General features: G+C 35.5%; 2 protein-coding genes across 2 annotated transcripts; both read right to left on the minus strand.

Annotated features, from left to right (window-relative positions):
* Window positions 1-1830: 1830 nt before the first annotated feature.
* LOC109121966 (uncharacterized) lies at window positions 1831-5261 on the minus strand. Its single transcript, XM_019217862.2, has 5 exons — window positions 4914-5261; window positions 4754-4809; window positions 4638-4668; window positions 2778-3494; window positions 1831-2140 (listed from the first exon to the last, which is right to left on the minus strand). The coding sequence occupies exons 1-5, from the start codon at window positions 5259-5261 to the stop codon at window positions 1865-1867; spliced, it is 1428 nt and encodes a 475-aa protein (XP_019073407.2). The 3' UTR covers window positions 1831-1864.
* Window positions 5262-22389: 17128 nt separating this feature from the next.
* LOC100256187 (uncharacterized) lies at window positions 22390-24712 on the minus strand. Its single transcript, XM_010647531.3, has 2 exons — window positions 23444-24712; window positions 22390-22810 (listed from the first exon to the last, which is right to left on the minus strand). The coding sequence occupies exons 1-2, from the start codon at window positions 24641-24643 to the stop codon at window positions 22535-22537; spliced, it is 1476 nt and encodes a 491-aa protein (XP_010645833.1). The 5' UTR covers window positions 24644-24712; the 3' UTR covers window positions 22390-22534.
* Window positions 24713-24980: the final 268 nt, after the last annotated feature.

The following is a 24980-nucleotide window of genomic DNA, read 5'->3' on the forward strand; positions in this document are numbered from 1 at the left end:
ACGCGCTTGCGACTGTATGGGGGAAATGCACTTGCGGCCGTTTGCTATAAAGACTTAAGGCCATGTGGATGATCCGTCTATCCCCAAAACCAAAATGGAGATAGACAATCTTGAAACAGAAACAACAAGAATGGCTTTTGACTAACCTCCAAACATTTACTCACCTTCAGCATAAATTGTGCACCAAACACTCTCCATAATTAATGTAGTCGTTATGAGGAGATATTCCATTATTGGTGGCTTATCAAGACAAGACAATTGTTATGCATTAGTAGTCAATGTCATAATACCGTATAATCAAACGCAATTGAGGTGTTATTAAGAAGTCTGAAAAAAAATGTTACACATGAGCAAAAATAAATAGCAACACACAATTCAAGAAAGATGTGCTGCTTTTCTTTCTCATCCTTTACTTGCTCAAGTCAATTGCTGACTTAAGCATCAGAAGAGCTTGCTTAGACAACCAGTTCGGACATCCTTTTGTACAAGAAAGAAAAAAGTCTGCATCTCAGGTAGACTAGACAAAGAGATACAAGTGACCATTCCATCTAGCCCTTGAACTCTAGATGGTCAGATGCTATTTGAACCGTGCACCAACACTACTCGCCACCTCTCCCACCACATAAACATATGTATGAACCTAATCTCAGTCTACCTAATTCTATTCTTTTCTTTACCACCACTAGAGAAATTCCCTCGATCAATATGGAAAATTTCAGCATTAATTCCACCATCTTGGTGATCTTTTTCTTAGCTATCAAGGCATTGATGGTATCAGCGGGACCTGTAGAGATCGCAGTTGGACCTTCTTACGATTGGAAGCATGAATTTCCGCCGGTATCACCCCCAACTAGCCACTATTTGAATGACTGCGCCAAGAAGGTTTGGGAAGGCTGTTCACTGCCGTACTACAGATATCTTATGTTCGGCAACAATGGTCTCCCCTCTACTCCTTGTTGTCAAGAAATTTTGACTATGGGTCTTCCTTGCCACACACAACTTACAAACTTTACTCTTGAATTACATTCCCTTAAACCCTACAAAACCCAAATCGTGTCAAGAAGTGAGCAAATCTGGAAATTTTGTGTTTTAATTGCACCTGCTTCCTCTCTTTAATTCATCTTAATCTATGACAAGATTATGTTTGATTTTCTTTTGTTGTCTCCCATGTGATGGAATAATTGAATCCATCCTTATAAGATCGGTTCAATTTTATTTTCTTGTCTACCGTGCAAATGGTGGAAAAGGGTTCGAGTGCATGCTAATAAACTAAGCCATCTAATATATAAGAAAAATAATTTTCTTATGTGTTGATTTTACCATAAAAATAGTATCTTCACAACTTTTGCACCCTTGATCGCTAGAACAGTGCCAAAAAAGTAATCCTTATTTTCCTCTCTCAGGCAAAACAATGCCAAAATCACGATCCTATCTTTTGCCCCATCCAATGTCTTCACAATCATTGTAGCACTAATTAATTAACCATCATACTAACCAAATAGATTAATAAGAAATATTAATATAATAATTAATCAATTGAATAATGATATTATTGATGTGTTGAAATGAGCTATATATATATATATATATATACAATGAAAATGAGAACATTTAACCAAGAAATGAGCTATATATATATTAAAAATGAAAACCTTCTGAAATGGAAAACGGTTAAAAATATTGAAAAAAACAAAGCCCAAACATTCTAATATAACAAAATTAACCAAGAAAACACAACATGACATTACCATTACAAAACTCTTTCAAAACTAAAATTGTGTCTAGCTTCAAAATTCACAACTTAATCACAGAGAGAAAGAAAATACAATATATCATACCGAACCTTCACATGATTATATTAAAATCAACATGTCATGTAAAGACGATGGACTAAGTACACTAGGTGCAACTTGAGAACCATGAGAGTAAGAATATTTAAGAAGGATGAATATGCGTTGAGCTTCTTCAGCATCTCATTCAGTTCAAGGATTTGATTGTTCACCGTCTCTTGGTCTAGTCTTCCCATAACTTGTGGGCCAGATGCACCTGTGGTGGGCTCACCCTCCTTGCCAGGCTCAACCCTAGAACTCTCTTGTCCTTTCCTTTCTTCATTTTCTACCCTTATCCTTTCAAACATCACCTGCAAATTAATCATGAAAAATATATTATTTTTGTACTTACTTCTGCCAAACCTCCTATGAGGAGCTGAATATTTGCAAATTTTAGAAATGAGAGAGAGAGAGAGAGAGAGGGACGCAGGAGAGAACGTATATAAGAAAGTTGTTGGACAAAGAGACTCACTAAAATAGCCACTCTATGAAGACAAATTATACCACTAAATTGATTATTTATTTTAGTGGATGATAAACCTAGAATCAAGCTAGAGCTATGAACTACAATTTGATACTTCTCCCTTCATTGTAACAAGGATTAAAACTAGATGCTAACATGTTTTGAATAGCCTCATATTTATCCCAAAAGAAAATGAGTGGAGAAATGCAATATAAAAATGAATGTCTTCATTTTAAACGATATAAAATTTTGGTATGGTTCTTGGGTTCTTCTTTCCCATAGAAAAAATTAATTCTATACTACTTTTAGTGGTCTCACAAATATAAATTAACAAAATGGAGAAATCCATTATAAGGTTATTTTTCATGCATCATCACTCAAAGAATTGCCCAAAGTAGGCAAAATTAGGAATAAGGTCTCTCACCCAAAATGTCTACGTAACATAAACAATAAGCAAAAGATGAATTGAGAATAAGAGCAGGTACCTTTGTAGCTCGAGGCTCCAAATACAGTAAATTGATGAGAATGATATGAAGTGTGGCCAAAAGTGCATGCCCTTGAAACAAGTCAGGTTTACCTAACAACACTTTTTCTCCTTGACTCAATGCATGTCCCAACAAGGCCAACCCAACACAAGAAGCCATAATTTTGAAATAAAAAGGATAAATCTTGCTTTGCACAATCCCAAACTGTTGATTTGGCAGAGCCCCAGCTAAAACAAAACTTGAAAAAAATGTAACCCACACACATACCCCATAAGCTGTGGCAAATCCTAAAATATGAATCACACACGTCAATGATCCTATAGCATCCGTAGACAGCATATAATTCACAACATCATAGACCCTATTAATGAAGTCATGTTGACCCTTTTTTTGGAACTCATGCAAAGTGCTTTTCACAGTGTCCACCCCATCCTTTTCTTCTCCTTGTCTTTCTCCTCTGCCTCTCTGCCCCATTTGCTCTCTTGAGGCTGCTTCAATCTTTGAAATATTTCCTGCAACATCTTCCACAATTGTCTTTCTCAGATCACAAGTGGGTTTTGCAGCATGTTTTGCTTTCTCAACAGCCTCTTTGACCCCTTCTTGAACCATATGGGTTTTCTCAGACACCTTCTCTTTTGTTTTGGTGTATGCATCTTTCACTTCTTCCTGAATATCATGAACTTTCTGAGACAGCTTCTCTTCTACATTCCCAATCACCTTCTCTTAACGAGATATAATATCCAAGGTATCCAATAGAATATGCTATCACAAACAAAGGTTAGAAACCATATTTTGAAACTGTAATTTCATTACATATCTTAAAACTATGATTTCTAATTTCTATAGAAGTTATATTTTGAAAATATAAATTAATTTAAAAAATTAAATTCGTTTGAACATTCAAAATCTATAAACTCAAAAGAACAATCACATCCCATAGTGATCTCACCCACTCTCATACAAGGTTGACATTTAGACTCACCAAAATTAGCCTAACACACGTTGATACAACCTCTGCAATCATGTCTCAACAAAAACATGGTTAGTAACACCTGCACCCCAGAGAGTACGAAGGAAGAGTAGACCGAAACATCACCATGCATGGAAAATGAGTTTTAAATTTTTAACAACCACAACAACCACCAATGAACTAGCAAGGAAAACAATACATTAAGGCAAAACCTAGAGACTTGGGCATAGGGGGGAGGCATACATATGTATGACCTTTCATGGGCAACAAAGAACCAACAGTTGCCATAAATATTCATTTATTATTAATATATTTCGCCGTTTAAAGGGGCTCATGCATCATGGGGCATGTTTGCCTCTCTTGGAAAACTAAGATTCAGATTTAATCCAAATCTAAGAGAAATTCTATGGACGAAAAAATGGGGGACAGTACATTTGGGAATGCCCCCTATCTTCACATATGAAGGCGGCCTTCTGCCCTAATAATTAAAGGCACTGATGAAAAGTTAATACTGCCCCTTCATTCCACAAAACCAGTTGCTTTTCTAGCATGGATGGTTTTGTCTTTCACACCAGGCCAAGAGCCACCTTCCAAAGAATAATAACAATACCATAGATCTTCTGCTAGAAATTAAGAAGAGAAGAACATATATACTGATCAAGGAATCCAAATGTAAATGTAAAAGACAAAAAAGAGAGAATAAAACTTGAGGATTGATGTTTATTGAATCTCTGAGATCGAATCAATTCCATTCTTGAAGATGGCATAACACCTTGATTAATATAAAATAACCTAGGTGCATCAAAGTTTGAATTGTACAACCGCCTCTTTTTTCTTGGTCTGTACTTGATTGATTATCCTTCTTTCATCGCTTGCAACTTTAACTTTACAGCATCATCAAGGCCTCTTGGACCATTTTCCCTACAAACAAACATCTCAACCACAAAAGAAACAAAGAATGTAACACCGGCCAAACCTAAATTAACTTATAACAAATCTGCAGTACTCCAGGCTCCAGCTAGCATCACCATTACCGGCTTCATGGTTTGAAGCCTCACCATTCTGGATATAGTATAGATGATCAAGAAGATTCACTTTCTTTCATCCCTGGAAGTTTTCATGAGCCTTGAAAGCAAACTAGCAAGAATTTTAGGAGGAATCAGCACCTCAAACTCTTCAAATTGGAGTCTTCTGGGGACCTTCGATATCCTCCGCTTCATTGGGATTGCTCGTGTTGCTGTTGGCTTTCTCGGTGCAGGTGGGCATTCTGTGATGGCTGGGATTTTATGTTTTATGGATGTCGGGGATCTGAAGCCTTCGTTTTCCTCCACTGCACTCAATTCTCCTAATGATGGCCTCCCCGGTTCCTGAGAAGTAACTGTGTCGTCGACGTGATTGTCTCCTCCTTTTTCTTGTATCAGCTCTGGATCATGGATATTGCCTTGTGCTTCTTGTTCTTGTTCTTGTTCTTGAAGATGACGATCAGTACTGGGCTGATCTTGAAACTGTGACATTTTTCTCATCAACAATTTAGCCACCTCGATCTTTTCTTTTAGCTTCTGATCAGCATATGCTGGAAGGCGAGAAAAAGAGAGAGAGCAATGAGGAAGCTTGGAAGAGAGAAAGAAGGTACGTTACAAGACCCCAGATGAATTCTCCTCTCATATATACAATCATGAAAATGAAAACACCGTGATCTTTTCTGTTGCTTGAGCGATCTTCTCTCGTCTTCTTTGGTTGGTTTTTCTCTGCACCTTTGCTAGAGAGAGAAAGAGACAGACGGACAGAGTGAGAGCAGGTGGAACCTTTCAAACCCACCCTCGGCGAAGGATCCAATGCACATCCATACACACACACTGATCGGTGATCTCTCCCTCTCAATCACTGCCTTTATACGCCGAGTTGAAAGGGGTTTCCTCCGTTTCCTCCTCTCTCTCTCTCCCTCTGTCCCTTTCTCTCCAGAATTTAGGAAGATAAAATTTAGCTATCAGGAGAGAGTTGGCTTTTCTTTTCCTTTCTTTTCCTTTTCTTTTTTCCTCCTCTGATCTCACTACGAACTTTGATGCATTCATCCACGTGGTTTGCTAAGTCGGGGACCATCTCTTTTCACACATATATATATCTGATATACACCTTCCACCCTGAAAGTACTCTACTACTCCATCTGCTACACTTCCCATTTGCTCCATCACCCATTTCCCCAACCTTTATACCCACTAAGCTCATCACCATACCTTCAGCTTATCTCCCATACCATACTCACCACCATCAACCTAACCCACTTCATCATGCCCACCAAACACTTCTCATTCTTACACAACATTGACAACTGTTTGAGACCTCCAGTATGCATGCCAAGTCTCAACCCCATGCACGAGCCAATTCCCCATCCTACTTACATAAGTGAGCATAATGTCACAGGATGTTTCAAATGACCCTCCCCATGGGCTTATATAGGAGGAGGGAAGCTTCTGGAGACTCCTGGAGCCATCTACACTAAGCTATTGATGGGAAGAGTGTGGAAGGTTCTAGAAATGCCTAGAGATGTCCACGCATCTCTACACCATGGTGGAAGGCATGGGAGGAGTCCAAGGCTTTCTAGAGACTTCTAGGAAACTCTTGTATATTCTTGTACATAGGGTTGTACATAGAATAGGGTAGGATGTTCTAGAATATTCTTGATTTGTAAGGAACCCTCCAAGGTTCTAGAGAGTTCCCTTGGTGCCTATAAATAGGTGAGGGCCTCATTTGACCAAGGCACCACCCAAATCACTTCCTAACCAAGCAAGTGAGCTTCCAAGCACTTGTAAAGGCTTCCTTGAGTAATAAGAGCTTCCATTCTTTAAAAGTTGCCTACTACAACTTCTCAAGCTTCCGAGTCGTGAGCATCTTAGCCTAGCAAGCTAAGTATTGGGAGCAAGGCTGACTTAGCAAGATCAAGCGTCTTGACTTGTCTAAGTGCCGCACGAGCTTAGTGAACGACTAAGTCCGTGACAATAAGGTGTCGTCCCAACTGCCATGCCCTTGGCATTTCCAAGCACATCAGCATTCTTCACAAACTTACCAGCAGATCAAGTTTTTCGCAAACAAGTTAATAACCACTTCATTAAATAATGTGAAAACAAGATGACAAAGAAGTTATATTCACACACAGTGAATAAGTCCAAACCTTTGTTATTTTAACCATCGCTTGAGGATAAATGACTTGATCAATAATCTAATTAGTGATCTGTGGTGACTTAATGACTTGTCACTAATTGTGGTCTATGGTGATAGCTGTGGAGATTTGGGGTTAGTTAAATTTGATGGAGATTAAGTTGTTGAGTTTCTTAAAGAAGAATTAATGTTCTTAGAAATTTGAAGAAGATGGTAAGTAAAATTCTTGGATAAATTGAGGATAATTAGCCATATAATTAGGGTAAAGTGGCTTAATTAAAGGTGGGCCAAGTGTAGTGGAGTTTCTCTCCAAAAAGTTATTAGGATCAGAAGCTAGGCAAACAAGCAACTTAGTCAATTGGTTGCCTATGTGGCTAAAAATTTACCAGGCCATGATTACCATGGGTGGTTGCACAAGTGGTCATGTGTTGACACAAAATCAGTTTAAAAACAGGCTGAAATACTTGGCTGAGAGGGTACTGCACATTGGGCTTCATAAGTGGCCATTAGGAGTCATTTGACAGAACCAAGTTAGTTTTAAAAGGGTGTTGGAACAGTTGTAACTGAAGAATGGAATCAAGACAGGTAGAATGGTTAACCATAGGACACTTCCTAGCTAGCAATTAAGAAATGAGTAAACTGCAAACTTGGAGATTTTTGTGTATTTTTGCGTTATCACTGTAAAAAAAGAGAACATGAGGGTTAAAAACCTTGACTATGTATTAGAACTTTTGTATAACGGAGCTTCTACTAAGTTGAAGGTTCTTGTTTTGATGTATATAATCTGACTTTGAAGTTATAGTTTCAAGTTCTTCAATGGAAAATGGATTTCAAGGTTCTAAACCCTTTAATGGAAATTTTAGGTCGTAAAAGAATTTAAGAAAGCTTGAAAAACGGCTGAAGGTGCATTTCCTTAGCTTTAGGAGCACTAGTTCCTACACTCAACTTTAGTACCCTACATCAGTAAATCAACATTTGATTTTCTTAAAAATTCACAACTTTTACTTTCTATGGGAAAGATTTGCCAAGCCAAAATCAGCAAGGACATGAATTCTAGAAATAAATTTTCAATTTTCAGTTTTTATCAACATAAGAAATAATAAATCCCGTCATTCTTTTGAGGAGTTGTTTTTTGTCCTCATAATTTTTTTTTTTTTTACATCAATGTTGACGTATTTTCAAAGGTCTTTAAATGAGAAAATAGAGCCTTAAACCCTATTATTTTATAAATATAATTTATAAAAAAAATAAATGATTTTTTTTTTAAAGTTATTTAATCTTTATATAGAAAATGAAAAATGAGTGAAACAAGTTTAAATAATAAATAAAAATAATTTAATAATTTTAAATTTATTTTTTATATTTCTTTATAAAATTGAAATTAATAACAACGAAAAATCCCAACAAACACGAAATCAAAATTTTTAGATTATGTTTGTTTCTTGAAAAGTATTAAGATAAGAAAAAAAGAATATACTATGAAAGAAAATAAAATACAATTAAGATTAATTAAAAATTTATATAATTTCAAATTATTTAATTGAAGAGTTAAAATTAACAAATAAAATGAGTTTGTAAAAATGATTCATTAATTTTAAATTTATTTTTTATTTTTCTTCATTTGTTTTTTCTTATACTTTTCCTCCCTATTTTATTTCCTTCACATTTTCTCCCAAATTTTTTCAAACTAGAAATTTTTTGTCAATAATATAATGTAAATTTATTTATACTAATAGAAAATTGAGTGATATTTTTAAAGTATTCAATACAATTTCTTCTACATTATATTTTGTAGCATTATACAAAATTTTATATAATCCTTATACTTGAAGAGTAACTCAATTTATTAAAACCTAATTAGTTAAAAATGATGACAAGAATCCTTATATTTGAAGAGTAACTCTATATATATATACCCTTGATTATTTTAAATATTTACATGAATGTTTTAAAAGAAATAATTGTTTTTATAAGGAAAAAATGAGATTGTTTTTTTAAAATGATGCCAAAAAAATAATGAAGGGTTAGATTTACAAAATTGGGTTTTCAATAACCTTTTTAATTAAATAAGTCATTTACTAATGCTATATTTGGTTTATGAATATTAGAGGAAAAAAATGAAAACTAAACAAATTTAAGGTTAATAAATTATTTTTTTATGGCTCTTTTAATTCATTTTATTTATTTATTTTTCTATATAAAGATTATATAATTTAAAAATATATAAATGTTTAGCTAATTTTTAATTTCAGTTGATTCTCTTTTATATTTTTTATGATAAAAATAGTGAAAATAAATAAATAAATTTTCTTAATAATTTTTTGGGAATCAAATATAACCTAAATGAAGGTTTAGTATCTATTACAAAAGAGTAGTTATAATTTTTTACTTATATATGATATTATAATAAAATCATAGGTTTATTTTATTTTATTTTTATAAAAAAAATACTATTTTAGTATATGTTAGAAACATAAAAATATTAACATCTTCATCATTTTTTGGGTTAAAATTAATAATAAATATTTAAAGTAATAATTTTTCATAATATTTTATTTAAATTGAATAATTAATAAAGTTTTACTTTTTTAAAATGAGTCAAAATTTTCATTCCATGTACTCATTTAGAGTTGAATTGTGAACATAATATTATAAAATGTTTTGATTTTATATGTAATTAATTAGATTGGTTTTTTGAATTCAAAATTATTTTTAAAAATTAAAAAAATCATGAAATAATTTAAAATAATTAATTATGTCTTATTTAGTTTATAATTTATATACCTAAATTCAAAATTAGATTATACCATAGTTGAAGAATATAAAACAAATATCAAAGACCATTCAACCAAAGACTAATAGATCACATCTCAAGGATGGTCAAGGGCTAAGATGAATTTTAATTAATCACTTAATAAATTAGTATTTAATGTCACTTGTCATTGTATAAAATAAAAAATAATGACTGATTTTATTAAGATTATTGGGAAATTGATAAAATGTATAATTTAATAGTGATAATAATTTTAAAATATTAAAGATATTCATTTATGTTTTCTCATTTATGTGATGGATGAAAGTCAATCAAATTAATTGGCACCTAAAAACAAAAATGTTATAACCATCCAATATTTGAAAAGGAATGGCAGATTATATATAACAACAATAAAGTGTTAAACCATATACAAAGAGTATATATATACTCATATGTTTCATTAAACACAATTATATAGCAAAAATGGGGAACACCTTTATTAATTATTACCTGCCAGTTTGAAAGTTGAAACCCTTGCCCTCTGTCTTCTTCCCCAACACCACGAAGACGCGACCTTGCTATCTTCTTCCCCAACACACCACGATTTACAGCCTCTCAGACTATCGGACCTTCCCACTACTACCATACAACCACGATCTGCTACCTTCCCACCAGGCACCGCACCAAAGATGAAAATTCTACACTCTAGCAATGGTGGATTTAGGGTTAGGTAAGTTATTCTTCAACCGAGACTCTTTTTAAAGGCTTTTGAAAGGGTCATGGGTTTGTTTCAAATTTTCACGGGTTTGTTTAAAATTTTCATAGGTTTTCTTTTGTAAAGGAATCTCTGATTTCTCTGAAAAATTGATTCTTATTGTGATGGGTCTTTTTTACAAAGAATCTGTTGATTTTTTTTTTCCGAGTTGACCGAGTTAACTCGGAATATCGGTTGAGTCATCCGAGTCCAATCGATTCAAAGCCGAGTCTAGGTATCTGGTATCGAACTCGTCGCGGTCAGCGTCGAGATGGATACGACTCGGTCGAGTTGTATCGAACTCGGTCAATTTTTTGAACCCTGCTATCCAAAGAAAAGTATCTTGAAGCAATATGGCAAATTTCAGCAATTCCTCCATGATGGTTTTCTTTTTCTTAACCATCATTGATGGTATCAGCGGAACCAACAGTTGCAGATGGACCTTCTTATGATTGGGAGAATAAATTTCCGTCGGTATCACCCCCAACTAGCTACTTTTTGAATGACTGCGCCAAGGGGGTTTCCCAAGGTTGTTCAAATCCTACTACATATATATTATGATCGGCAACAATGGTTTCCCTACTACTCCTTGCTGTCAAGAAATTTTGAGCATGGATCTTCCTTGCCACACACAAATTACAAACTATACTGTTAGAATATGTTCCTTGAAACCCTACAAAACCCAAATTGTGTCAAGGAGTGACCAAATATGGAAATTTTGTGATTCTGTTGCAGCCGCTCCCTCTCCTTCACCTTAATCTATGACAAGATCATTAGGTTTAATTTTCTCTTGGTGTCTACCATGTAACGGAATAACCCTACCCATCTTTATAACAAGATTGATTTAATTTTATTTTCTTGTCTTCAAATTGATAAATGGTTGTTTTTTCATACATTCCATGTACAGAGTATATATAGAGGGTAATCACCATTCTAAGAATGGGAAAGAATGATACAAGGAAAGAATGATATAAGAAAATAAAAACTAATATCCTAATATCTCAATATTCCTAATATCTCAACTTTCCTAATATCTAAACATTCCTAATATCTCAACACTAAATGATACAAGGAAAGAATGATATAAGGAAAAAATTCCTAATATCTCAACACTCCCCCTCAAGTTGGTGCATAGATGTCACACATGCCCAACTTGTCTAAAAATTTTGAGAATACTTGACTTGAGACAGCTTTGGTGAGGATATGGGCCAATTGATCTTCTGATCGAATCTTAGGCAATTCCACAATCTTATCATCCAACTTTTCCTTAATGAAGAATCTATCCCCCTCGACATGCTTTGTACAATCATGTTGTACTAGATTATGAGCAATGTCACATGCGGCTTTATTGTCACAAAACAATCGGATTGGTTGCCTAGAAACCTAAATCCTGTAAGAGGAGTCTTAGCCATAATGCCTCACAAAGTCCTAGAGCCATACCTCTAAATTCTGCTTCTCCACTTGAACGAGCGACGACATTCTACTTCTTACTTTTCCATGTCACAAGATTACCACCTACAAAGGTAAAGTAACCAGATGTAGATCGCCTATCATTCACTGCACCGGCCCAATCAGCATCAATATATACTTCTATACTCTGACGATCAACATTTTTAGCGAACAAAATTCCCTTCCTAGGAGCATTCTTCAAATACCTCAAAATACACATGACTGCATTCATATGTTGCTCTCCAGGATTGTGCATGTATTGACTCACTACACTCAATGCATAAGCAAGATCTGGTCTTGTATGAGCTAAGTACATTAATCTCCCCACAAGTCTCTGGTATCTTCCCTTATCGGTTGATACTTGATTAGGCTCAACACACAATTTCAGACCTTTTTCTATTGGTATATTAACAGGTTGACATCCCGACATTCCAGTCTCCTGTAAAAGATCTAAGGCATATTTTCTTTGAGACAGAAAAATTCTTTCACTTGATCGAGAAACTTCCATCCTAAGAAAGTATTTTAGAGGACCTAAATCTTTCATTTCGAATTCTCTAAATAGATAATTTTGCAAAGCTTTTCTTTCTTCAGGATCATTTTTTGTGACTACCATGTCATCCACATATATGATAAGTGTCGTAATCTTACCATGTTGCTTTCTCAGGAACATAGTGTGATCAGAATTACTTTGATGATAGCCAAAAGCTCTCATTGATTTTGTGAACCTTCCAAACCATGCTCTCGGGGATTGCTTCAACCCATACAATGACTTCTTAAATTTGCACACCTTCTGACATTGCTTTTCTGACACCATGCATCCTAGTGGAAGATCCATATACACTTCTTCAGATAACTCGCCATGCAGAAAGGCATTTTTCACATCAAATTGTTGTAATGGCCAATCTAGGTTTGCAACTAAAAATAGTAATACTCGAACTGTGTTGATCTTAGCTACAAGTACAAATGTCTCTGTGTAGTCAATTTCATAAGTTTGAGTGTACCCTTTTGCTACCAGTATTGCTTTAAATCGTTCAATACTACCATCTGCCTTGTACTTCACAGTACAAATCCAACGACACCCAACTGGCTTCTTTTCTGGTGGACATTCTACGAGTTCCCATGTTTCATTCTTCTGCAATGATTTCATCTCTTCATTCATGGCTGCTTTCCACCTTGGATCATCTAAGGCTTCCTGCACACTGTTAGGAATAGCTATAGTAGATAATTGATTTACAAATGACTTATTTGATTCAGACAAACGATGGTTAGACACATAGTTACTCATGGGATATTTGACTTTGGTAGACAATTCAGGTTCATATGTGAGTTTAGGAATACCTCTATTATGACGGTGTGGTAACCGTTTCATGAATGGATCAGGTTCCAAATTAAGAACACCCTCAGCAGACGACGATTGGTTTGGTATTTCAGTGAAGACATCTTCAGACCCAAATTGTTGACCACTCATATCCAACTCACCCGCTTCCTGGTTCACTAGTTCAGATTGTCTAGATTCATCATCCTCAGAGATATGATAATCATAATCGAGAGTCTGAATTTCCTTATGGTACTCCTCCTGAAGTTTAGACTCAGGTGAAAAATACATCGAATCTTCATGAAATACCACATCCATTGTAATAAACATTCGTCGAGTTGGAGGATGATAACATTGATATCCCTTTTTGTGCAATGCATATCCAATAAACACACATTGCAATGCATGGAAAGTTAACTTGGTGTGTTGGTGTTTGTGTAGATGCACAAATGCCACGCAACCAAAAACACGAGGAGGTAGATTTGGGACGGTTGGGGCAACTACGACATTAGTAAGAGCTTGGAGAGGTGTTTGGAAGTTAATTAAGCTAAAAGGTATCCGATTGATCAAGTATGCGGCAGATGTGATTGCTTTTCCCCAATAAGATATTGGTATTTTTGCTGCTATCAAGGAAACACGAACAACCTCTAACAAGTGCCGATTTTTCCGTTCAGCGACTCCATTTTGTCGGGGTGTATTGGAACAAGTAGTCTGATGAATGATGCCATGTTCTTCCAAATACTTTTGAAGATCAGAACTCTAATATTCTCCACCATTATCACTAAGCAAAACCCGAACCTTTGCATTGTACTGAGTTTCAATCATTTTATGAAAATTTTGAAATAACAAGTTCACTTCATCTTTGGTCTTTATCAAGCATAACCATGTCATTCTGGTACAATCATCAATAAAAGTAACAAACCAACGTGAGCCACTCAAAGTTGGGACTTTGGATGGGCCCCAAACATCAGAATGTATAACCATAAAAGGAAGTGGACTTTTATTCAAAATTAACGGAAACGAAGCACAGTGGCTTTTAGCCAATTCACAAATATCACAACAAAAACCAGAAATATCACTCTTTGCAAACAAACTAGGAAACAATTTTTTTAAATAACCAAAGGAAGCATGTCCCAGACGTCGATGCCACAACCAAATTTCAAATTTTTTCTTCTCCTCCTCGGATCCATCTACCATCAAGGCTTGTTGCAACTTATTTGAATCCTTTTACTGCAAGTCCAAGTAATAGGGTTTTTCCCTCTTAATACCACAACCAATCGTCTATCTTGTTTGGATGTCCTTAATCACACAAAATTCAAGCCAAAAAATGACAATACAAGATAAGGCTGCAATGATTTGAGAAACTGACAAAAGATTGTAATCTAGAGATGGAACAACTAAAACAGAATCTAAATTCAAAGTATTAGTAAGAGTTAAGGATCCTTCCCCAATCATTGGGGTTGTGTTACCATTGGCTATGGAAACAATTTTTTGTGAGGAAGGTCTAAGGGGTGAAACCTGTCTAGAATCAAAAGTCATATGATCTGTAGCATAGAATCAATTATCCATGCACTATTAATAATAGGTATAAAAGTATTTAAAAACTTACCACCATGATCTGTAGCGGGCTACCAATGCAGAGGCTTTCTTAGCAACATTAGCCTTTGTTTTTATTTCGGCAACAGTTGCAGTCAAGGTTTTCTTAGAATCCTTATTCCGTTGATCACGATTATTATCATTAATAACAAAGTGGTGATAGTCTAAACATGATCTAAAGGTCCATGGTTCAAACCCTCGGTTCCTCATTGTTTTCCTGGTCATACCAAGAGTCGTTGCTTTGAAATTGTGGGATATCCAGACTGGTGGGATTAGTCTTATTGCAGTGAGTGCATTTAAAGGTTGACTTATCAATATTAGGGCTTGTCTTAAGATGGTTGATCGCTGTAGGACTACCATAGCAACAAAATATCCAAGATTTCAATTCCATGGCTCTGATACCATCTTCAAATTGATAAATGGTTGTTTTTTCATATATTCCATGTACATAGTATATATAGAGGGTAATCACCATTCTAAGAATGGGAAAGAATGATACAAGGAAAGAATGATATAAGAAAATAACAACTAATATTGTAGACCCTCAATTTTGTCCCTCGACATTGACATTTATCCTTTGGGTGTCACCTGCACCCATCGTTCTCATATGGCACCACTAGGGCCCCTTTTGGGCTTAGTCGGTGTTCGAGCCTCGTGTGGGCTTGTCTGTGGTCCATTGTGGTGCGTATGTAGTTCATTTTGGAGGGTCATCATGGCCATTTTCCTAGTCGTTCACATCACCCTATAGGAAGGAAGTGGGGTCATCCCGATGTTTTAGCTTAGTTGGAGTTTATAGGGGCATGTTGAGGTTCGGAGCACTCGGGCTTGTTTTGATTATATCTCCCTTTTTCGAACTTGGAATTGCGTACCGTTTTTTTTCATGGATTCCTCACTCTTCCAGGAACATTCTATCAAATTTTCAAAATTTTTTGCAACCAGTTCTACCGGTTGGCATCCGGTTCAGCCGGTTCAGCCAGTTCATCGAGTTAGCCGCTGTAGAATACTGATTTTTGGTAATTATTTTGATCATACCTCCCTTTTCCGAACTCGGAATTGTGCACCGTTTTTTTTTCATGGATTCCTCACTCTTCCAGGAACATTCTGTCAAATTTTCAAAAATTTTTGCAACCGGTTCGATCTGTTGGCATCCCGTTCAGCCGGTTCATCGAGTCAGCCGGTGTAAAACACTGATTTTGGTAATTTTGGGACCCAAATCCTACCTGGCTTAGGCCCATAAGCTCTAGATCGGTTTTGGGCAATGTTGTGGGCCCATTTTGGACCTTGGTTTGGGTTCCTTGCAGCCCACCACGAATCCATATGGATTCTTGGTGGTGAAGCAAGCTGAAAACTGAAGGGAGTGAGCTGGCCTCGTAAGTGCAAGAGAAATAATGGGGGGGGGGGGTGTTTTCCATGCTGATGGAGGGGATTTCGGTGCTAAAGGGGAAGGAACCCAGGAGGCTCAAATGCTGAGAGGGGTATGAGTATAAAAGAAAAAAGAAGGAAAAGGAGGGCAGGAGGGAGAGGGGATATTTTGCTGGTGAGAAAAACAGAAGGTCAGGGCACCTTCTGAGTTAAGAGCGTGGGGGAAAGATTCAGCACTGTGGTTATTTCGAAGAGGAGAGCTACAGCATCTCATTTTTTGGAGGTCATTATCGGCATACAAGGATCATATCTGGTGGAGATTCTGAGGTAAGTAGGCTGAATTTTTTTTTACCTGCAGTTTATCTTCATTTTCTTCATATGCGTTTTCTCCTTCCGCATCATCTTTTATTTCCTTTGATGTGAAGATTGTATTGCTTGGGTGTGGGTAATAAATGACACACATGATTGTTGTTGATTGGTTATGAATGGTTTAGAAACTTTCTGACCAAATTTAGGATTTTTCATCAACCGGTTTAGCGCCATAGCTGGCTGCCTCTGTCAGCCATGAGGAACCCCTGACCTTTCTTTGTTCGGTTCTCACTCATCCGGGCTCGGAATTGAGAACCGTTTCTTTTGTTTGTTTCCTTATTCAGTTAGAAACTTCTTGGACAAATTTGGGATTTTTTATCAACCGTCTGAACTGGTTGGGAACTGATTCAACTGGTTCAGCACCATAGTTGGCTGCCTCTGTCAGCCATGAGGAACCCCTGACCTTTCTTTGTCCGGTTCTCACTCATCCGGGATTAGAATTGAGAACCGTTTCTTTTGTTTATTTCCTTATTCAGTTAAAAACTTCCTGGCCAAATTTGAGATTTTTTATCAACTGTCTAAACTGGTTGGGAATCGGTTCAGCACCATAGCTGGCTGCCTCTGTCAGCCATGAGGAACCCCTGACCTTTCTTTGTCTGGTTCTCACTTATCCGGGTTCGGAATTGAGAACCGTTTCTTTTGTTTGCTTCCTTATTCAGTTAGAAACTTTTTAGCCAAATTTGGGATTTTTTATCAACCATTTGAACCGGTTGGGAACCAATTCAACCGGTTCAGCACCATAGCTAGCTGCCTCTGTCAGCCATGAAGAACCCCTGACCTTTCTTTGTCTGGTTCTCACTCATCTGGGCTCGGAATTGAGAACCGTTTCTTTTGTTTGAATCCTCACCCATTTAGGAGTTTTCTAGAAAAATTTGGGAATTCTTCTCAATAGGTTGTACCAGTTGAGAACTAGTTCAACCTGTTCTGTTGGAGGACTTTAGGTAGCCCTCGATTTTGGCATTTTTCGAGCCCTTATCCATTGGGGCTCAAACCCATTTGCTATAGGGCACTTGTGAGCCATCTTGAAGGTTTAAGTCAGTGTTTGATTTCAGTTAGTATGGGTAATTTTGAAGTTATGGGTGGTGTGGTCTAGATGAGTCTAGTTCGATTTGTATGACATTTGGGGAGCCACTTACCTCATTTCGACCAGCTATCTTCCTTTTTGGCACAAGCTTTGATGCTTGATTTTGAATACATGTTGCGTGGCTGACTCACCCTCTGCTGTAGCACATGGCTAGGGACCACAGGTATGCATCGTTGGTTTTGATTGTTGAATCATATGCATGCATGGTGCTTAATCCTGAATGTTTGTTATATGTTTATCTGTGTTTGGCTGACCTTTTATGCAGCGCATGGCTGAGGACCACAGGTACGCACCCATTGTTTTGGTTGGTTGAATTCATATGCATGCCAAATACCAATTAGGATTGTGTGATTCATGACATCTATTTAGGCTAGGGTTTCATTTTTGACCCATATGCTCCCACATACCCAATTCATTAGTAGAGACCGAGTTCCGGGCCTAGAGGGGTGCTACCTCGCATGAAATACCTTCCCAATGGGTAACCTGATCCCCGGACCCAGAATCTAGTTTTCGTAGACCGCTTTTTCCATACTAGGGTCATTAGGGGTTTTTGTTCCTACTTAATGTTCCCCATTTTAAAAACAAAAATAAAAAGTAAGTGGCGACTCCATACAATACCGTTCCTCACCGGGGGCGGGTTTTTTCAAAACTGGAAAACTCAACTTTTTCATTCTTTCTTTTCTTTTAAAAGCGAGTCGCGCCGGTCCGGTGGATCGGGTGAGGGTCCACAAATATCTTGATATCTCAATATTCCTAATATTTCAACTTTCCTAATATCTAAACATTCCTAATATCTCAACACTAAATGATACAAGGAAAGAATAATATAAGGAAAGCATTCCTAATATCTCAAAAACTTGTCCACCATGTAGAGATATATATATATCACATATACGATGTCAAGACTTCGATTCCGAAATCCCAGAGTCAAAATTTAACCCTAGAGGTTGATCAAGTGCTAGTCAGCTAGTCCATTAACAAGGGATTATGTCCAAAATACAAATATGTAAGTATTATCCCAATATGACTACACTTTCACCCATCAAATTGGAGGATATCTATATGCTCTCCCTTACAAGGGATTGCTACCACAATGCTCAATAGGTTGTCTTTCCGAGAAGTGTGAAAAACATGAACATGATCAAACAATCATATTCAAATATAATAATTCATCCACTTCATATATATATATATATTAATTGAAACTTCAACTATATAAATTTGTTGAAGTTTGGGAAGCGTTGAAACTCAAACAATTGGCAAAACAGGTTAGATTAAACCTTTTTCCCATGAGCTCTTTTTCAAAAGTGTTTTTTAGAACAGTTTTTAAAAATTATTTTCTAATATTTTATAAAATAAAAATTTATTTAGAATATGAAATATTTTTAACTTGTTTTCTATACTTTTAAATATGTTTTAAAAACAATTTTTATATGCAGTACTTTATTTTTAGTTATTCTCCATATTTGTATAATTATGTTTTAAAATAATCCTTAAAAAACAAATGAAAACAAATATGCTCTTTAAAAACATTTTATTTTCTATTTTCAATGAAAAGAATTGTTTAATGTTTTCTAGTTTCCAAATATGTTTTCTTTTTTTTCTTTTTCTTTTTTGTAGAATAACAAATTATTTTAAAAAATAATTGCTAAATAAGGTCTTAATTTTCATGGGTAAGAAATTTTGATGTGATGAGTATGAGTGTGCACTTAATTGAAAAAAATATGGTAACTCCTTGAACCAATTAGGAAAATGATTCTTTTCCAATGCATCCGAATGATTAATATTAGGAGAAGTTGCTGCTCTATTGGAATTGAGAGAAATTATTTCTAATAGTGGTTGTACTATTTCCCTCATCTTGTATTTAACCATTTGTTTTCATTTTCATCCTTTGAGGAATGGTATTCATTTTCTTTTAACTACTTTAGCATTTGAACCATATTTTACCATGAAAACTCACTTTGGCACTAACTTGTAGATCAGAAATAAGAAAAAGACTGATCCATTTATGAGGATCAACTTGAAGTGGTATAAGCTAATTCAAGGGTGGATACAAAGGCCATGGTTGTATTCATTTATAAGCTTGTTCTAGCCTAAGAATGTTGTTTCCTCACATTCATCCTTTGCGATAATTTCCTTAGTCATCCCACAATGCCCACATGCTTCTAGTTTCCAAGTTTCACTTGCTCTTACATTATGCCATCCCTCCTACAATCATTCCCTCAAGTGCTTCAAATTAATCCATCTTTTTTTCTCAACGTTTGTAATGTAATATTTAGTGAACTACAATCAGCTATAAGCATGATGTACAAGTGAAGTTAACAATTCATTTCATGAGGGATCTATGAATGCGTGAAAAAGAAAGATAGATTTTGTTTGAGAAGTATTTTTAAAAACAATATTTTTTTAAAAAAAATTAACAGGTGTTTCTAAAATATTTTTTAATATTTTGTAGAGTAAAAATCTATTTAAAAACTTAGAAATATTTATAACTTACTATATATATTTTTAAATATGTTTTAAAAATAACTTTTATATGTAGTGTTTTATTTTTAATCATTTTTTCATCTTTGTATAATTATTTTTAAAATAATGAAAAATAATTAAAATATGTTTTCTAAAAATATCATGTTTTCTAAAAATATAAAAATTATTTTTATTTTAAAAATAGAAAATTATTTTATATTTTCTATTTATAAAACTTTTTTTTTGTTATAAAAAATAAAAAATCATTTTCAAAAATAGTTACCAAAGAATTATAATAATTACATGCATATGAGTTAAAAGAGTGGTACACATGATGCCTTGTAGGCATCAACAGTAAAATAAAGTTGGTTTTTTTTTATTGATTCCATTTGATTAATACAGGTTGTTTCTACAAGTGATAACTCTTCAATTAACATATCTGAAATAATTGAACTTAAGACTTAATTTAATTCGTGTATGAATTAAATGAAACATTTAGACCCATAAAATTCACTTAATTAATCATCAATTAGTACTAAAATGGAAATGATTAAAAATGAACCTTAAACCCCAATGACAACGAAACCAAAATTTTTTAATTTTTAACTAAATCTACTTGTGGGACCCTCTTTACAAGGTTGTCCATCATCCATTCGCGCTTGCGACTGTATGGGGGAAATGCACTTGTGGCCGTTTGCTAGAAAGACTTAAGGCCATGTGGATGATCTATCTATCCCCAAAACCAGGATGGAGACAGACAATCTTGAAACAAAAAGAACAAGAATGGCGTTTGACTAACCTCCAAAAATTTATTCAACTTCAGCATAAATTGTACACTAAACACTCTTCATAATTAACATAGTCGTTATGAGGAGATATTCCATTATCGGTGGCTTATCAAGACAATTGTTATGCATTAGTAGTTAATGTCATAATACCATATAATCAAACACAATTAAGGTGTTATTAAGAAGTCTGAAAAAGATGTTACATATGAACAAAAATAAATAGCAACACACAATCCAAGAAAGATGTGCTGCTTTTCTTTCTACAATCATCCTTTACTTGCTCAAGTCAATTGTTGACTTAAACATCAGAAGAGCTTGCCCAGACAACCAGTTCGGATATCCTTTTGTACAAGAGAAAAAAGTGTCTGCATCTCGGGCAGACAAGACAAAGTGATACAACTGACCATTCCATCTAGCCCTTGAACTCTAGATGGTCAAACGCTATTTGAACCGTGCACCAACACTACTCGCCACCTCTCCCACCACATAAACATATGTATGAACCTAATCTCACAGTCTGCCTAATTCTATTCTTTTCTTTACCACCACTAGAGAAATTCCCTCGATCAATATGGAAAATTTCAGAATTAATTCCTCCATCATGGTGATCTTTTTCTTAGCTATCAAGGCATTGATGGTATCAGCGGGACCTGCAGAGATAGCAGTTGGACCTTCTTACGATTGGAAGCATGAATTTCCGCCGGTATCACCCCCAACTAACCACTATTTGAATGACTGCACCAAGAAGGTTTCAGAAGGCTGTTCACTGCCATACTACAGATATCTTATGTTCGGCAACAATGGTCTCCCCTCTACTTCTTGTTGTCAAGAAATTTTGACTATGGGTCTTCCTTGCCACACACAACTTACAAACTTTACTCTTGAATTACGTTCCCTTAAACCCTACAAAACCCAAATCGTGTCAAGAAGTGAGCAAATCTGGAAATTTTGTGTTTTAATTGCACCTGCTTCCTCTCTTTAATTCATCTTAATCTATGACAAGATTAGGTTTGATTTTCTTTTGTTATCTCCCATGTGATGGAATAATCGAATCCATCCTTATAAGATCGGTTCAATTTTATTTTCTTGTCTACCGTGCAAATGGTAGAAAAGGGTTCGGGTGCATGCTAATAAACTATGCCATCTAATATATAAGAAAAATAATTTTCTTATGTGTTGATTTTACCATAAAAATATTATTTTGCACCCTTGATCGCTAGAACAGTGCCAAAAAAGTGATCCTTATTTTCCTCTCTCAGGCAAAACAATGCCAAAATCACGATCCTATCTTTTGCCCCATCCAATGTCTTCACAATCATTGTAGCACTAATTAATTAACCATCATACTAACCAAATAGATTAATAAAAAATATTAATACAATAATTAATCAATTGAATAATAATATCATTGATGTGTTGAACGAGCTATATATATATGACAATGAAAATAAGAACATTTAACAATATTAAAAATGAAAATCTTCTGAAATGGAAAACGGTTAAAAATATTGAAAAAAAACAAAGCCCAAACATTCTAATATAACAAAATTAACCAAGAAAACACAACATGACATTACCATTACAAAACTCTTTCAAAACTAAAATTGTGTCTAGCTTCAAAATTCACAACTTAATCACAGAGAGAAAGAAAATACAATATATCATACCAAACCTTCACATGATTATATTAAAATCAACATGTCATGTAAAGACGATGGGCTAAGTACACTAGGTGCAACTTGAGAACCATGAGCGTAAGAATATTTAAGAGGGATGAATATGCGTTGAGCTTCTTCAGCATCTCATTCAGTTCAAGGATTTGATTGTTCACCGTCTCTTGGTCTAGTCTTCCCATAACTTGTGGGTCAGATGCACCTGTGGTGGGCTCACCCTCCTTGCCAGGCTCAACCCTAGAACTCTCTTGTCCTTTCCTTTCTTCATTTTCTACCCTTATCCTTTCAAACATCACCTGCAAATTAATTATGAAAAATATATTATTTTTGTACTTGCCTCTGCCAAACCTCCTATGAGGAGCTGAATATTTGCAAATGAGAGAGAGAGAGAGAGAGAGGGGGAGGGGGCAGGAGAGAACGTATATAAGAAAGTTGTTGGACAAAGAGACTCACTAAAATAGCCACTCTATGAAGACAAATTATACCACTAAATTGATTATTTATTTTAGTGGATGATAAACCTAGAATCAAGCTAGAGCTATAAACTACAATTTGATACTTCTCCCTTCATTGTAACAAGGATTAAAACTAGATGCTAACATATTTTGAATAGCCTCATATTTATCCCAAAAGAAAATGAGTGGAGAAATGCAATATAAAAATGAATGTCTTCATTTTAAACGCTATGAAATTTTGGTATGGTTCTTGAGTTCTTCTTTCCCATAGAAAAAATTAATTCTAAACTACTTTTAGTGGTCTCACAAATATAAATTAAGAAAATGGAGAAATCCATTATAAGGTTATTTTTCATGCATCATCACTCAAAGAATTGCCCAAAGTAGGCAAAATTAGGAATAAGGTCTCTCCCACAAAATGTCTACGTAACATAAACAATAAGCAAAAGATGAATTGAGAATAAGAGCAGGTACCTTTGTAGCTCGAGGCTCCAAATACAGTAAATTGATGAGAATGATATGAAGTGTGGCCAAAAGGGCATGCCCTTGAAACAAGTCAGGTTTACCTAACAACACTTTTTCTCCTTGACTCAATGCATGTCCCAACAAGGCCAACCCAACACAAGAAGCCATAGTTTTGAAATAAAAAGGATAAATCTTGCTTTGCACGATCGCAAACTGTTGATTTGGCAGAGCCCCAGCTAAAACAAAACTTGAAAAAAATGTAACCCACACACGTACTCCATAAGCTGTGGCAAATCCTAAAATATGAATCACACACGTCAATGATCCTATAGCATCCGTAGACAGCATATAATTCACAACATCATAGACCCTATTAATGAAGTCATGTTGACCCTTTTTTTGGAACTCATGCAAAGTGCTTTTCACAGTGTCCACCCCATCCTTTTCTTCTCCTTGTCTTTCTCCTCTGCCTCTCTGCCCCATTTGCTCTCTTGAGGCTGCTTCTATCTTTGAAATATTTCCTGCAACATCTTCCACAATTGTCTTGCTCAGATCACAAGTGGGTTTTGCAGCATGTTTTGCTTTCTCAACAGCATCTTTGACCCCTTCTTGAACCATATGGGTTTTCTCAGACACCTTCTCTTTTGTTTTGGTGTATGCATCTTTCACTTCATCCTGAATATCATGAACTTTCTGAGACAGCTTCTCTTCTACATTCCCAATCACCTTCTCTTTTGCTTTACCATATGTCTCTTTTGCTCCTTCCTGAATCTCATGAACTTTCTCAGACACTTTCTGTTCTGATCTACCAATTTTAGTGGCTATCTTCTCCTTGCATTTACCAAAGGCATCACATATAAGCTCTTTAGGAGTACTGGGTTTTTGGCCATTTTGTGGGTGTTGGTCTCTGGACAAACCTTGGCCCATATTTGGAAGAACTTCAAAAGCTTCCTTGACCTTCTCCTTGAACTTGTCCTCACCTTTTGGAGCATTCTGAAACACATGATGAGCCTCTTGGGTAGAGATTGAAACCTTAGTGTTGCCAGGGCCCTCTTTATCATACTCTACAACAACTACTCTTGTACCTTCTTTCACAATAACCTCCTCAGCACCTGGGTAGTCTTTCTGCTTCTGATCTGGGTTTGGAGACCATATGCTAGCAGCTACAAGTGAAGAAACAGCAAGAAACAGAGCAAAACCATTCATCATCTTTATCTCTTCTCTCTCTATGGCATTTCCAGCTCTTGGGTCGTCCCCAGGAGGTGAAATTTAAAGGTCAATTCTTAGCATTTACAGCTGATTGGTTGTGAAGGGAGGCGGTGGCTGAGGATGTTCATGACTTGCTTTGATCGTAAACGTCCACGTAGACAACTTTTGTTTAACAGTTGACACGTGTGTATGAACGTGTCTTTGAGTTGGTACCATATTCTACTTTTCATTCAGTGAAGTGTTTTTGACAGAAAATCTCCTTTAGAACAAAGATTAAAAACTTATTTGATTATATTATTATTATTATTTAATATATGTATCCCTTTGGAGTAAAAGA

Source organism: Vitis vinifera, chromosome 18 (assembly GCF_030704535.1).
Source record: "Vitis vinifera cultivar Pinot Noir 40024 chromosome 18, ASM3070453v1".
Classification (NCBI taxonomy): Eukaryota; Viridiplantae; Streptophyta; class Magnoliopsida; order Vitales; family Vitaceae; genus Vitis; species Vitis vinifera.

Coding starts and splice junctions, on each gene's coding strand:
- LOC100256187 (XM_010647531.3), bottom strand. CDS start 24,643: ATGATGAATGGTTTTGCTCTGTTTCTTGCTGTTTCTTCACTTGTAGCT. Junction 22,811..23,443: donor TGGAGCCTCGAGCTACAAAG/GTACCTGCTCTT, acceptor ATTAATTTGCAG/GTGATGTTTGAAAGGATAAG.
- LOC109121966 (XM_019217862.2), bottom strand. CDS start 5,261: ATGTCACAGTTTCAAGATCAGCCCAGTACTGATCGTCATCTTCAAGAA. Junction 4,669..4,753: donor GATGCTAGCTGGAGCCTGGA/GTACTGCAGATT, acceptor GTTTGTTTGTAG/GGAAAATGGTCCAAGAGGCC. Junction 3,495..4,637: donor CAAGAGGCCTTGATGATGCT/GTAAAGTTAAAG, acceptor CGTTAAGAGAAG/GTGATTGGGAATGTAGAAGA.